Source organism: Coturnix japonica, chromosome 2, assembly GCF_054131305.1.
Source record: "Coturnix japonica strain WE chromosome 2, WE-NBRP24, whole genome shotgun sequence".
In the NCBI taxonomy this organism is placed as follows: Eukaryota; Metazoa; Chordata; class Aves; order Galliformes; family Phasianidae; genus Coturnix; species Coturnix japonica.
This window is the reverse complement of record NC_140664.1, coordinates 19,264,416-19,279,370: the sequence shown is the minus strand read 5'-3', so window position 1 is coordinate 19,279,370 and position 14,955 is coordinate 19,264,416. Positions and strand designations below refer to the sequence as shown.

General features: G+C 36.9%; 1 protein-coding gene across 11 annotated transcripts in view; it reads left to right on the top strand.

The window, feature by feature from the left end:
- Positions 1-14,955, top strand: part of VPS13B (vacuolar protein sorting 13 homolog B) — a 394,840-nt gene that overhangs the window by 164,850 nt on the left and 215,035 nt on the right. For 10 of the 11 annotated variants that reach the window (XR_014942476.1, XM_015856027.3, XM_015856030.3 and 7 more), the window contains one exon: positions 9,797-9,906. Coding sequence is in view for 8 of the 11 variants with exons in the window: in XM_015856027.3 (XP_015711513.2) it covers positions 9,797-9,906 (110 nt within the window). In the remaining 3 variants the exon portion in view is untranslated. Of the gene's footprint in view, positions 1-9,796; positions 9,907-14,955 lie in introns of those variants that run through there. The other variant, XM_085537182.1, reaches the window with a different exon arrangement.

The following is a 14,955-nucleotide window of genomic DNA, read 5'->3' as shown; positions in this document are numbered from 1 at the left end:
GAACTCCATGCCTGTTTGTGTCTTGGTACAACCAGTGTAAGTGGAGATTGGAGGACTGCTACCTTCACTTCTCTCTTCTCCCTCCCTCTTACTTGTACATTTCATAGGTTAAGGAAGACTTTTTAGCTTTATATTTGACATGAATATTTATCAAAATGGTACTGAAAATCTCAAAATCCAGTTATCTTTGATGGGCTTGTGTAATTTCATTCAAAGTTGCAGTTAATTATAACATCAAATTAATTTGAATTAAGTTTGCATTTAAAATGTAATATTCCCTTTGTAAGTAAACTGACCACAAATTCAGTTAAAAGTTTTTTTTAATAAAGCATGCATGTAGTATCACTCACAAATACAAGCCCCTTTTAAGATTATTGCCTAAACAGCTATCAAAATGATCGGGATTGTATCCACATTAGAAAACCTGCCCATTTTATATTTGTAGTATCTGAAAGTATAAAATCTGATATATTTTTTTTCCTTGTTCAATAAGCAAACTCTAAAAAATTAATATTTTTAATTAATTAATTTATTTATTTATTTTAAAGAAAACATGTTTTGAACCCTTTATGTATCAAATGCACATTGGAGAGAGAAGACAAAAAGTCTGATAAAGCCACTCCTGTCATTTTAAGTACCTTATGGTGTCGCAGCTTTGATAGTGTTATGCACTGTGGCTATTTTTATTCTGGGTCATTGTTTGGCACTACATTTATATACTACTTGCAGTCTTGTATCATAGTGCAGAGAACTAAAGCTTCTTGAGTGATATAAAAATGTGTGAATTAAGTAGAATTTTCTGTTAAGAATATCTGTAGTTTTCTGTTCATTCTCTACTTAACAGATCTTTTATAGAAAAGTATATATTTTTTTGTAATTTCTACTGTAAAGCTTATATGCCTTCCTAAGTTTATTTTCTTAATCGCGTAGCTTGGAGTTTTGGGGTTTATTCATTCAATTGTGCACCTAAGAAAGTATACAAACTCTTCTGCATGTTCTCTGTCGCTTCTGAGGAGCTATAATTTTTAAAGGGAAAAAGTTATCCCAGCTTTACAGTATTCAAATTACTTTTAAGAAAAGGTACGCAAAGCATCTACTGCTAAAAAGATTTCAGTTTTACAACTTCAAATGCAAGACCAATTGGTATCCATGGTCACACTGCTACAAATGTTCAACTGCTAAAAAAGGAATGAAATAGTTCCCTTGATGCCCTGTTGCCATAGGGGAAGAATCCTGTTGCAATTCACTGAGGAATGCTGCTGCAAGAAAATGCAAAAGAGCGTTTTGGCAGATGATGCTGAGGTGTTTGTAAATACAGAAGCTGAAATGTATTAAGAAACTTCCTGGCGGTTCTCAAATATTTGCTAGTGTCATTTTGAGACCCGTATTATAAGAAGTAACAGCGTGAAGAATGTATTGAAAATCACTTAGGAATATGTTGAGGCATTGTTCATTTTAACTATATCAGTAGTCCAAGATCTTCCTGTAGAGTCTTGTGAAAGGAATGGTATGGAAGCACTCTTCCAATCCAGTCATAAGGAAAGGGAGAAAGCAATCGTGGTATCAGTCTGCTTACATATATTGTGATGCACAGTTAAGTAACCTACAGATCATACAATTTGAGGTTTGTGAACTTCTCAGATAGTAGGGACTAAATTCTTGATGGTTTGGTTTTTTTTAATAGAAAAGTTGAGAGAGCTTGTTAAGCATTCTGTTAGCTTAGTTAGAAATAATGTTTGGCTCGTGACTGATAGTATCTTCTACATTAAGAGAGATGTTGACATGTGGTCCTCTCTACCCTGCTGAGACACATGTGGAATAAAGTGTTCCAGCAACACTCTTCTGTTTCCCATGATCTCAGAGTCTTGGAGCAAACCTTGGCCATTTTCTAATTTTCTAAGCAGAATTAAATATTGATCTATCTAACTTCATCTTCCTGGCTCAGTTTTTGGACTGAATATCATAGAATTACATTATCATTTCATTTGGAAAAGACCTTAAAGGTCACAGAGGCCAACCAAGTCCCATCACTAAGCCATGTCCCAGTATAGAAAGCGTGATGGGACATTACTATTACATAGATCTCTTTGTTATGACAAAGAGGAAGTTGTCTCTCACTTTTCTGGTGTTCTGCAGGTTTGGAAGCAGATCTAGATTTAAAATCTTTTTGGGACTTCTGCTGCCAACTTCTCCAGTAAACTCTTAACCTGGAGGTTCAATCAGCCTTGCAGTAACTCATCTCATCAACAGTAGATCAGGCAGGGATAGTCAAGGCTGAAAGCCTATTGAAAGCAACCTTGTTCACAGCAGTACAGATCACTAAAGAGACTGTTTATCCAAGTCAGGTACAGTCCTCAACTTGCTGTTATTCAAGCTTCAACCTGGAGCAATCAAGATGCCTTTTAGACCTAGAAGATGAGTCCTGTTTCTGTCAGAATTCTATATCTTCAGTATCAGTCCACTAAATGGCTGGTGCAGAGACATTCGGTTCTCACGGTTCTTGCAATCCTGTCATTCCATGAGGAAGAAAATGTTCATATAATAAAATTGCCTGTTTGAGCTTTCCCGTTCCAAGAAGTTTCCTTGATAACCATCATTTCCTCAAAAAGGGTTGAGATCACTCATGTGGATAGAGTTTTTTTGGATGAAGCTCTTGCGTGGGCAGCTCTCAGTAAATTATTCAGCAATCACTCTGTCAAAATATTATTTTCCTTGCTCTCTTGCAAGAAGTCTTTGTCCACTGACATATGCTTTCTCTGTGGCTTAGCTCTCTATGGCCCTTTGTCCTTTCAGCTGCAGCAGTTTCTGTATAGAATTTGGAGTGTGTATTTTTTGTCTTTTTAATCTAACTGCTGCAGGATTGTTAAGGCAACAGCTTCTACATATTTGGAGACTTTGGTGTCTTCATTAAATAATATCCATAACTTCACAGCACGTGAATAGCTACTGGTTTTACATATAGATTTGTATTTGTACTTCCCAAGAACAATGCAACCATAAAAATCTGTAAATATTACTGCATTTGGAAAAGAGCTTTTGCAGTTGTAGTTTGCCTAAGGCTCTGAGGTCCACATCCAGGTGGCTTGGACCTTGAGTAGCTCAAAACCCATTTGCTTTACAGTAATCATTTAGAAATGAAGAAAAGAAAATTACTTAACCAGTAAGTGAAGTTCAAGACACATGTGTGTATGCATTTTTATTTCTTTGCTCTCTGTGCTGGGATTTGGACGATGCATAATGCTTTTGGCATGGAGTGTAGTGTGAATTAGGGAGCATAAATACTGAATGAATGGTATTGTGAAACAGAAGTTTCCAGGTTTGAATGCTTAAAACTAACCTAGTGACCTTTCAACTGACCAGAGCTGCATGCAGTGTTTTTAATATCTGTGTACACAATGGATTTATGCAGTGGTATAGATGATATTCTTTTTTATTGCCTTTTCATTCCCTACTGCTGCTAACGCTTTTCTAGATCTATTTTAATAACGGAGATCTTGTTTTCTGCATCAGAGCAATCAGCTCAGTCATTGCTTTGCGTGTAAAGTTATATTGCAGTGATATGAATAGGAAAAATATTTTACCTGTGTAGAATAAGGTCAGATGGCTTCAGGAGTTCTGCAGCCAGCCCTGCTGCTTATTGCTCTGGGTCACTCAGATCTGTTTGACCAACTTCATCTCCCACAATGTCTTGGGCAGTGCAGATCCCGGCAGGACTCTGCCTTCTTCTGGAGAGAAAATTACCATAATTTCTTATCACTGTTTCTCTTCTCTTAAAAAATTTATCCACTATTGAAGTTCTTCTCTTGTCCATAGCAGGTAGAGTAATTACATTAAGAGCCTTGGATTAAACACTTTGTATCTGTAGGAAAATGTAAGTAGGACCATCATATTTCTCCCCCTTTTCTTAAGAATGGCACAAATTGCTTTCATGCTGTTGGCATCATTTTATTCACTCACTGATAATATATTTTTGAAGTGGAATGGAGGCAATTCAGCAGTCACCCAAATAAAGCTGACATTTCTGTATACTAGAGCTGCCTACACATTTCCCGTTTTTCCGGCTCGTTATTGCCAGTTAAGCTGCATCCCTTAACCCACATCATCATATTCTCTAAAGGAAATTAAAGTTTTGCTCCAGTGAATACTGGAAAACAAGTAGCCTTTCAAGATGCTCTTCTTCAGAAACCTACAGCAACCATGCTAAATGCACATCATACGGCATTTTTGTGAAAACTTGCATCTCAGGACATTGTAATATATATATATAAGAAAGGCTAAATACTCAGTGAACTCATTTTCATTCTTAATGTCAAAGGATTGATTGTATGAACTACCTGAGGGAGGATCCCCATAGCTTCTCTTGGTATGTGTCACTCCAGATGGATTTACATAAATGTGGCTGCTTGTTCCGCAGAAGTATGATGCTTGACATATAGAGCTTCATGTTAACCAGTGTATTGAGCAGTTTTGTGTTTTGCCTTATTGTGCTATGTTTTGGTTATAATTCCATATGTTCTAATTACAGAATTTAGCTTTTGTATGTATTTGGGTGCTTTCAGAGAATGATGGGATATTTAATTTCTTTAACCCTTATAATGGCTTATCAGAACAGTCAGCTGAAATTAGGCCCACATGATTTAGACCTATTTTTAACAAGGTCAGAACCCCAGCTTATTTATTTTTCTATTTTTGTTACTAGTTTCAGTAAATACTTAGCTGTGGCCCACAGCTTTAACATCTGAATTCTATCCCAGTGTCCTGCTGTTCTGCTGTGTAATTTAATAAGTTTGCCTCTATGCCTTACTTTCTGTTTTTTAAGTAAAGGTAACAATGCTGACTTCTTGGTTCAGCACTTAGAGCTTTTCAACTATAAACCATAGTTAGCAGGGTTACAAGGTAGTGGTAGAAGTATGATCTCATTAAATGTTTCCCGGGATCAAAAGCTATTATTTTTTAAAAAATACCTAGTATTAATATATTGTGGCATGTACATGTTTGAACAGAGCATTGCTGTTCTGTGAAGAAACTGATTTACATTACAGAGCAAAATGCTTTGTTCATGGGAAGGTGTTAAAACTGCTTTTTTAATGAAATATTCCAATGTTCGTGTAGGGAACTAACTTAAATGATCCTCAGGTTATTTTAAGTATTTGGTGACCACGAAACTCTGTGAAAGTGAAGTTGACTGGGAGATCTTTTTCTCTGAAATGAAGTTTCGATAATGTTTTAATAAAAGACAGTTTATAATCACTCAAGTCAACCTTGAACAAACAGAAAATTGTCAAGTTTCTGTAGCTGATGTAAAAGTGTTTTCCAAAATAATGAACTTTGATGTATGTTTTCATTGCCTGAGTCATCAAGTCAAAATGAAACACAGTTCTCCATCTACTACCTAATATTAGATTAGCTTTTGCAAGACGATTACATTGGCTGGTCACAGATTCTACAGAGCTGACACAGCATGCGTGTTACTTTTCTACACTGTGTAACTGCAATCTATAACTCCCTCTTCAGCTCTCATTCTTCAGACTGGGATGTAACTGAAAATGACTGTGGTGCCATGGGATAGCTAATTAGTAAAGCCCGTTTGGAATGTGGATAAGTGAGCCATTCTGGCAGTGAGCAGAGTAGTGAAGTGTGCTCTTTTTCCCTTAGTTGACTTCCAGGCTAAAATTAAAAAGAGTTAGATATTTCCACATTTAGTGGTTTACAGTTCATCTGTTCTGTTTCAGCTGGCAATGAGAGCTAATTACTATATAGTTTTATTAAGAAACCTCTTCATTTCTGTGTGACACATAACTCTGTTTTTACAGTGTGCTTTAGCAAAAATGCCCTTGAAAACACTTATATTTGAAACATATAGCTATGAGATTATTTACTATGTCATTCTGCTAATTTAACCTGTATCAGCACCTGCTTATCGTTCACATGTCCTGAGACACAGGAGTGACGAGCTCCATGCTAAAATAAATCATGGTGTAGTTTATGTAGCAAGATGGTGTAATGTTTTCTTTAGTTACTTAGTTACCAAAAATAAACAAAACTTGTCAGAATTAGTTTTTATTGTAGATCATTCCCTTTGTTCATATTTGTGATCCATCCCCAATATAAATTGTGCATTAACTTAAACTTTAGTTTCCTGCTAAGATTTTAGGTTCATTTTATAGGGGAATATCTGAAATGTTTTACTGGAAGTTTTTACTCTTCATAGTGTATAGATGTGTTTGGACACTGTACACACAGAGCGGAACTTACAAAGACTTTTGCCAGGGTGGTCCTTTACTATTCCTAGTAAATTTTTTTTCACCAGAATGGTGAGAGTGACTCAGTAAGGCAAGGTTTACTCTTTCATGAGGTTCTACACCTCAAAACCAGCAGCTGTTTTTTCCAGGCATTGCCACCTCCTTTTTAATCCCAAAGCACCATCCTGCTGCTGTCACTTTTCTATTCTGGCTCTGTGATTTTTGAAGCCCTTTTCCATTCTTCCATCACTGCTGAGCATCCCTCAGCACCAGCACTCAGCTCCTTGACCACAGATCCACATCCCCCATGTGTCCCTCTCTGCCCCACGTGCTTCACAAGAAGCGTGCCACACTCTGTGTCCCACTTCCTATATGCTTCAGTTTCTCCTTGTGAAGAAGGGAGCTTAGAACCCCTGACCAACTGCCCCTCTCTTCCCTGATGTAGGACAGGAAGAGCAGGTGACAGAGCCTGCCTGGCAGCAGAAGGCCCTATAATTAACCTCCTTGGCCCCCAGACCTTCAGGGGACTGAGTGCTGCTATCGCAGCTGGTGTCCTCCACGGAAGCTCATCAGTAAGGCCTCCTGCTCCAGCCTGCTGCCTCCCTGATTTTTACCTCCAGATACACTGAATATTGGGGAGGAAAGAAATTATTTGCCTAACTGCACTTTGCATGTAATGCCACAGCTTTGAGGAAATTCTTCTCAAACTTTTAAAGATTACACGGTGTTGGGTTTGATCTTATTTTTAAATCATTTTCTGGAGAGATGTAAGAGAGAACATGGGCAAGAGCTGGGATCTGAAAATGAAACCCAGTACAGTATGGATCTAAGGTCTGTTTTTTTGTGTGTGTGTGTGGTTTTTTTTTTCCCCTGAAATGTAAATTAAATTAAGAGGAGAAAAATGGGAGGGAAGAAAAGAAAGTTCACTGCAGTCTTAATGAAATCCAGGAAAATGGAGTGTTGCATCTTGACAGAGAGAAATAACAAATTATTTTTTTTCTTAAGACAGGGGCCTGCTGGCAGCTGATGGCTTGGCTCTCCCACAGAGGTCTGCCCTGAAAGCTGGGGTGCTTCTTATTTCTTAGCATGAGAGCTCAAGTTTAAGTGTCTTGGGATGGCAAGGGGCAAGAGAGTATTTGCTTTTATTATTTAGTTAGTTATTTTGAAGAGAGCTCTTACACAAAAAACGGCTTTATATAGGTGATTATGTTGCCCAGCGAATATAGCAGCTGAGTAGCAAATAGAGAAGTAAATTTCAGTAATTCAGAGTGGTGGAAGTGGGTAGGAGGCCTCTGTCATTCCAGTTGAAAGCCAGTGCAATTTCTTATCTGGCTACTTGTATGTGAGACTGTTTTGTTTTCTTTTTCCCCCTCAGACATAAGCTATCAATGTCAGAAGACAACTGGAAAAATAAACTATCTTGCTCTCTGCTCTACCTTACTTTAAGGCTTTATTGGGTTGTGATAGTGACTTCACTGAAGTTTAAAGGTAGTTTCAGTTCAAAGCACAGCTTAATTGTTTTGAACATCTTACTCTTAGCTGATTTTTTTGCAGTAAACACAAAACTAAATTGTGTAACTAGCAGCATGTGCTACACTAACAGTTATTTTCTTTTCAAGGTCTGTTGTAAATATGAGATCTTTGTTGATTTTGCCTGTAGGCTGATTTTATTCTTCTCTCATTGGGAGGTCTCTGATTCCCACTTGTATCGCTAATGCATTAAACCTTTCATTACGCATTGCTGACAAAGGGCATTATCTCTTAAAGATGCGGAATTCTCTCTTTTTGGCATTGAACTATATTGTAACAGCGAACAATTGTAGCGTCTACTTTATCAATCTTCCATTACCTTCTGCTTCCAGTTGTTAGTTTCCTCCAGATCCTGCTGCAAGACACATTCACCGCTGTTCTTACTTACTTGCACATTATCCTTTTACTGTATGCTCCACATCAGCTTTGCCTTAAGTTGCAGATTTATTTCTAAGGTTTATTACTGACATTTAAAACCATCAGATCACAAAGACAAGTCTATGTATAGGAGTTCCTCACAGTGTGTGTTCCAACTCCATGCCTGTGCTGGGCTGATGATTTATCTTTGTGTATTTCTTGACTGCCTTTTTCCCATTGTAATCATCAGCCTTTATTTGCATGGCCCTGTACCGATGGTATTTCTGCTACTTGGAATTCAACGGCTTTTAAAATTGTTATATATAATAAATGCAGAACTCCTTTGATTTTGTTTTCACAGTTCTGAGATGTATTATGTTGTTTCAGGCATGTGATTTCTTAAGTTTTTTTGCAAAGTATATTGAATTTTGTTATGTACTTTTCAAATTAATTTAAATTTATTATTGAATTCAGATTGCAGCACTTGTATACTATAGAGTAAATATAGTACTAGTTATTTCTTTAGGAAATAACTCATGATTCTTTGAGTTATAAAGCTACCATAATTCCCTAGAACTTGATGCTGGACCTCCCAGTAACCAGGATTTCTTTCTTTGAATGTATTTCATTATTTATTTCCTTATTTCATTTACTTATTATAAAATTGAAAAAATTGCACGAATGGGCAGCTGCTTATATATATGTATGTTTGCAGTACTTTTTTAATATAATAACTTTGTTTTATGTTAATCCATTTGCTTCTGAATCTTGCACCTCCATGCTGTAAAAAACTACATTGACTAACAATTGATCTGCATTACTTAAACAGTAGCCTCACGAAATTCATGGTCAGATTTTTAATGCAGGTAGAAAAGAAATTGAAACCCATAAATAGGGTTTTGGAGTGCCTGGTTTTTGAAGGATGTTAAGATTTCTAGATAATGGGAACAGCTTTTCTTCTGTTTTGAGTTTCTCTGTTTCCCATGTAGGTTTTTCTTCACCTGTGTATGAAAACTTTATAAATTTATTTTCTAAAAGACAATTCAGTAGCCTTATCTTGTAGTTCTTCAACTGTAAAGTTTAAGAAAAGCACAGAGTACAACATAAGCAGAGTTGAAAAATTTGCCTTTTCTTTTTCTTAAAAAGTTTGCTAAAGAATATTTTGAACCACATTTACATTGTGAGTCTTGAGTGGGATGCTGGCTTTGTTAAAAAAGATGAAAAAGAATGAGCCACGCTTCTCTTTATTGGAGGTGCAGGGAGTCACACATTATGTACTTTTGTGTCAAGTATCATTTGACTCGTTTCTTGTATTATGTTGTTTTTGGCTTAGAATCTGAGGAAAGGTGTTGTGTATATTTAGTTACATGCTCAATTTTGTGAAAGCAACCATTTTTCTTGGCAAAAAGATGCAAGAAGCAAAATCAAAATGCAGTTCTCTGTGTCTTTTGTGTATGTGTGTGTGTCCGTAAGACTGACAGTGCTGGCAAGTTTTTAATTTTCAATAGGATAATGAAATTTAGGTGGCGATTGTTACACTTAATAAGAATTATAAGAGAAATACATTTAAATATAATCCAAACCAAAATCTGCATCAAAGATCTGTGTGCAAGAAAAATGAATAGAAATTGACAGTAACTATTCTTCTTTATTTTCTGTGCATATAGGCGCAGTACTTTTGTCCAGCATACAAGGATTAGCTATTAACGTTGATCCAGTGCTGTATACTTGGCTTACCTACCAACCTCAGAAACGTGCTAGTAGACATATTCAACAGGTATGTATTCTTGGAAAAGGAATAAGAAAATACTTTCTGTTGCATTTTATACCAGTAGGGCGTTTTAGTTCTGTGCATTTTTTTGTCATTTCAGTTTGCGGTACATAATGCTTTGGTCTGATTTTGATTTATTTATAATGTCATATTTTGCATACTGAAGTTTTCATTTCATAACATTTCTATTTACATTTTTAAATTAAAAGAGGGCATTTTTTCAGATTTTAGTCATTCAGGTTGGGTTATCAAATAGTTACACTGTTTTTAAACAATCAGTACTCTAATTAAAAATCAATTTGGTAGGGGACGAACCATGCAGTTCATAACTTAATATAAGTGAATGCTGTAATGGATTCTATACATAATGTCAAGATACTTATTTGTATTCAACGTCCTTGGAGGAGATGCAGGTGGGTAAGGCTGTGTGTATGTGTAGCACAGCATTTTCTTTGAGGCATACTCAACTGTAACTTCCAAGCCATGGACTTCACATCCAGAAAGAACATGGAATGTTTTTGCCAGGTTTCAAACTTCCTTTTGTTTTGTTTTTTTTTCTTCTTCTTTTCTGTTGTTTGTCACGTTAATGTTGAGCACTGAATTGTTTATAGTTGTTCGACTGAATGGACTCTGTAGCTTAATGTTCTGTGTTTTGTCTCAGTTATAAATCACCAACTGTTAAGTGACCAATATAAGAATCTTTTGATACTGATCTCATGGTGTGTGTGTATTTATGTATATATACACACTGAGCACATAAAAAAGATTTGAAGTGGGAGGATTAACGTGGTCTGCAAACATTTCTTTTCCTTTTATGTTAGTGACCTTGTTAATGTAGTAATTGTCAAATATTCGAGTCCCATTAAACTCATTCAGCACCAACAGCATCTGAAAATGCTTGGTGTGTGAATTGCTTACTATTTTATCATTATTATAACTTTACAGTGTTTTTAACTGTGTTGAATTTTTCTTCATTCTCACATCATAACTGGAGCAGGGAGATGTCTTCTGTTATACTTTTTAGACCATTAATGCATTTTTGCAGTATTGTTATTAGTCTTTTCAAAATTTAATTGAGCTTATCTTTCCAATCGTTCATTCATATAAAAGTCCTACATTGCCATTAATTTATACAACCTGCTGTTAATTGATGTATTCACTTTCAGTTGCCTTTTTCTGTCAAGTGATCAGAATGTGATACTTGTTCCAATACTAATGTAATAACAGACTGCCTATGTAAATCAGAAACGATGATGTCTGTGGTAGTCATGAGAAATTTCCTTTGAAAAGAAGCCATGCCATTTTTTCTCTAAGAATAATGTAACAAAACCATGAAGAAATGTAGTTGTCATTGGCCTAACTGTTCTTTTATTCAACTGGAACCGAGCAATGGAAAAATGATGTGTGGGGCAAATTGAGCCCAGTGGGGACTGCCCCTTTTTATTTATTGTTGTTAGTTTCTTATTCAACCGACTTGTTTGCACCTTGTCTTCAGCTTTGTAATAGCTATTGCAATAGGTCACATATCCTGATATGCTCTTAAATGACGTCTGAAAAATATATATAAATATATATACTTTTTAATCTCTGGCTAAGGGTAAACTCCAGAAGGGAAGAGAAGCTATCTAAAAGGAAAGTTAATCGGTACAATGATGTGATTCTGTAATTGCTGAAAATATTCTTGATATTTTTAAGCTAGAATTAAATTTTTCTAAGTCATTGCTTAAGACTGCAGTAAAGTTCTCTTTTTGTCTTGTTAGTGGATATGTTCTATTTCCATGTTCTAATATGGAATTTTCTTTATTTAGGAACAATATGTATCATGTAGCACAAGAAAACTGAGTTTAGTGTTTAAGTAAGGAAGTTAGGATTTGGAAATTTATTTAAAGTATGTTGTGGTTTAACCTGGTAAGCAGCTGAATACCACACAGCCTTTCTCTCAGTTCCCTGCCTTCCAGTGTCAGTGTGATGGGTTGGGGATCTCAAAAATAGTAGAACTTGTAGGTTGAGATAAAAACTATTTACTATTGGATGTTGTGTTGAGGGACATGGTCTAGTGAGAACTATTGGTGATGGGTGGGTGGTTGCACTGGGTTTTGTAGGTCTTTTCCAACCTTGGTGATTCTGTGATTAGTAAGAAAGAAAAGAGAGAGGTAACAGTAACAGTAATTACATATATGCACACACTAAAACAAGTGTTGCACAAAGTAGTTGTTTACCTCCCACTGACTGACGCCTAAGCAGTAGCAGCCCCAGCTCTCCTGACCAACTCCCTGCAGTTCTATAGGTTTTTTTTACACAATATCATATATGGTATTAAACATCCTTTTGGCCAGTTTAGGTCAACTATTCTGGTTCTGTCCCCTCCCAGCTCCTTATGCCCTTCCCCCCAGCCCTCTTGCTGGCAGAACAGTACAAAAAGCTGAAAAACGGAAACAGCCCTGGCTCTTTACAACACTGGTCAGCAACAACTGAAACGTTGGTGTTTTATCAGCATTCCTGTTCTCTTAAGACCAAAACATGGCATCGTACCAGACACTATGAATAAAATCAACTGTATCACAGCTGAATCCAGGACAACGTGCATTGCTTCTACATAAATTAGTTTTCTGTACGGCATGCAATTTGCATAGATCATTATTATATTTATTTAAAACTTGGTAAAAAGAAAATTTGGGAAAGAGCTAGCCTTTTTTAAAGCTGCTGCATAGTTTTTGAAATACAATGGAATATTTGGAGCCAGATGCTTTCAATGAATTGCATTGTAGTGTATTACCTTTTTGTTATAAAGTGACTATGCGTGCCAAAATGTGGCTGCTGTTACGCATTTGAATAATAATCCGTGTGGTTACTGTTGTGACTATATGGTCAATGCTCTAGGGTAAAAGGATGTAAATGTAACTTATTTTTATATATTCATTCTGAATTTCAGCATGCATCTATAAGTTTTCCATTGTCCCTCCTCAGGAACAAAAACAATGAGAACATTGCAGTGTAAAAATCTGTGAGACTCTTTCTTAGAGCTTGAATGAAATGCTTTTGAATTTCTCCCATGGCGACTAGTAGTATAAGAACAATACCATGTGTTTCTTTACTGAAGTTAAAGCCTTCTGTAAACCAAGTCTCTTTCCTTACACATTGCAGACTTGTCCATTATCACATCTTATTGAGAATATTGAAAATAGGTCAACATTATGCAATTCAGAGGGGCATAACTGGATTTTTATTCTCCAATAGTAATGCTTACAATACTCAGTTTGACAGAAATGAAATGTTTATGTTGAAAAAAAACAACAAGCAGAAAGCAGTTGTTCCCTGGTTTTGATGTGCATAGTTTTTGTTGCAAGCTTAGATTTTGTAATGTTTTCTGTAAGTCAGTAATGTATGTCCACTTAAACAATTTACTGAAATATATTCAACTGTCTATTTGTACGCTGCCTAGTATAACATGCAGCATGTTTTCTTTAGGAGGTGATACAGCAAAGTCGATGCCTCTTAAGTTTATTTTGATCAAGAATAGAATTAGCATCTCTTTTAACAGAACTTGAGGCAAATTCCAATGTGTGAAGTCCATAAAGTCCTTAATACAATAAGCTGTGCAAGGTCTTTCTTGATAAAAAGATCCTGTTGTCATGCAGAGCCTATTCCAACTCTTGTCACACTTCTGATTAAAAAAAAATAAGAAATAAAAAATAAAAATGGAAGTACATCCTTACGTTCAAAGGAAAACCACTTTGTGCCCACTGTGAGTTGTGGTGCTGGCCACCACTGAAAAGAGCCTGTCTCCATTCCTTTGAAATCTCCCTTCTGATAGTTATATACAACGTTAAGATTTCCCTTGAATCCCCTTGTCTTTTGGCTGAGCATTTCCAGCTCTCTCAGCCCTTCTTCTCAAGACTGGTGTTCCAGGTCCTTGAACCTTGGCCCTGCTCTGGACTCTCTCTGGTATGTCCAGGTTTCTCCAGTACTGGGAAGCCCAGAACTGGACCCAGTACTCCAGCTGCGGCATCACTGGTGCTTAGTGGAAGGGACGAATCTCCTCCCTTGACCTGCTAGTGATGCTTTGCCAAATGCAGCCAAGAATATCATTAGGCTACTTAGTGGCAGGATCACACTGCTGACTAATATAAATCTTGGTGTTCACCAGGACCCTATGTCCTCTTCTGCAGATCTGCTTTCCAGCTGGCTGTCCCCAGCATGTACTGGTGCCTGTAGCAGTTCCTCCCCAGGTGCAGGACTCTGCACTTCTTGTTGAACTTACTGAGGTTCCTGTCAGCCCATTTCTCCAGACTGTCAAGGTCCCTCTGCTGATCTCAGTATCACCCTTCAGTGAATCATCCACTACTGCCAAGCTTGCTGTGATTATACTCTGACCCATCATCCAAAATATTAAAAATATATTGAATAGGATTGGACTCAGTATTGACCTTGGGATTGCATGAGTAGTTACTGGTCTCCAACTAGATTTTGTGCCATCACTCACCAACCTCTGGTCCTGATCATTCAGTTTTCAGTCCACCTCACTGTCTATTCATCCATCCTATATGTTATCAGCTTCTGTATGAGGATCTTATGGGAAATGTTGACAAAAGCCTTACTGAGGACCACAATGACAATATTCATTTCTCTCACCTCGTACTAGTCATTTAACTGTAGCTTGTCAGGTTAGTTAAACATAATTTCCCTTTGGAGAATCAATGCTGACTACTTCTCATTACTTTCTTGTCAAGTGTTTGGATGACCTGTTCATCACCTTCCAAAGGATGAAGTTGAGACTGTCTGGCCTGGTCAATCCCTCAGTCCCTTCTTCATGCCCGTCTTGAATATGTGACTCAAATTTGCTTTTTTCTAGTCCTTGAGTGGCTCACCCAATCACCATATTCCTTCAAAGAACATTCTGAATAGCCTCGTAATGGCTTCTGCCAGCTCTTTCAGTACACCTGGGTGCATCCTATCAGGGCCCATGGACTTGCATGTGTCAAATTTGATTAAGTATTCTGTGACTTGATTATCTTTCACCAAGGATGGTGCATCTTTCTTGCACCTGGAGTTTCC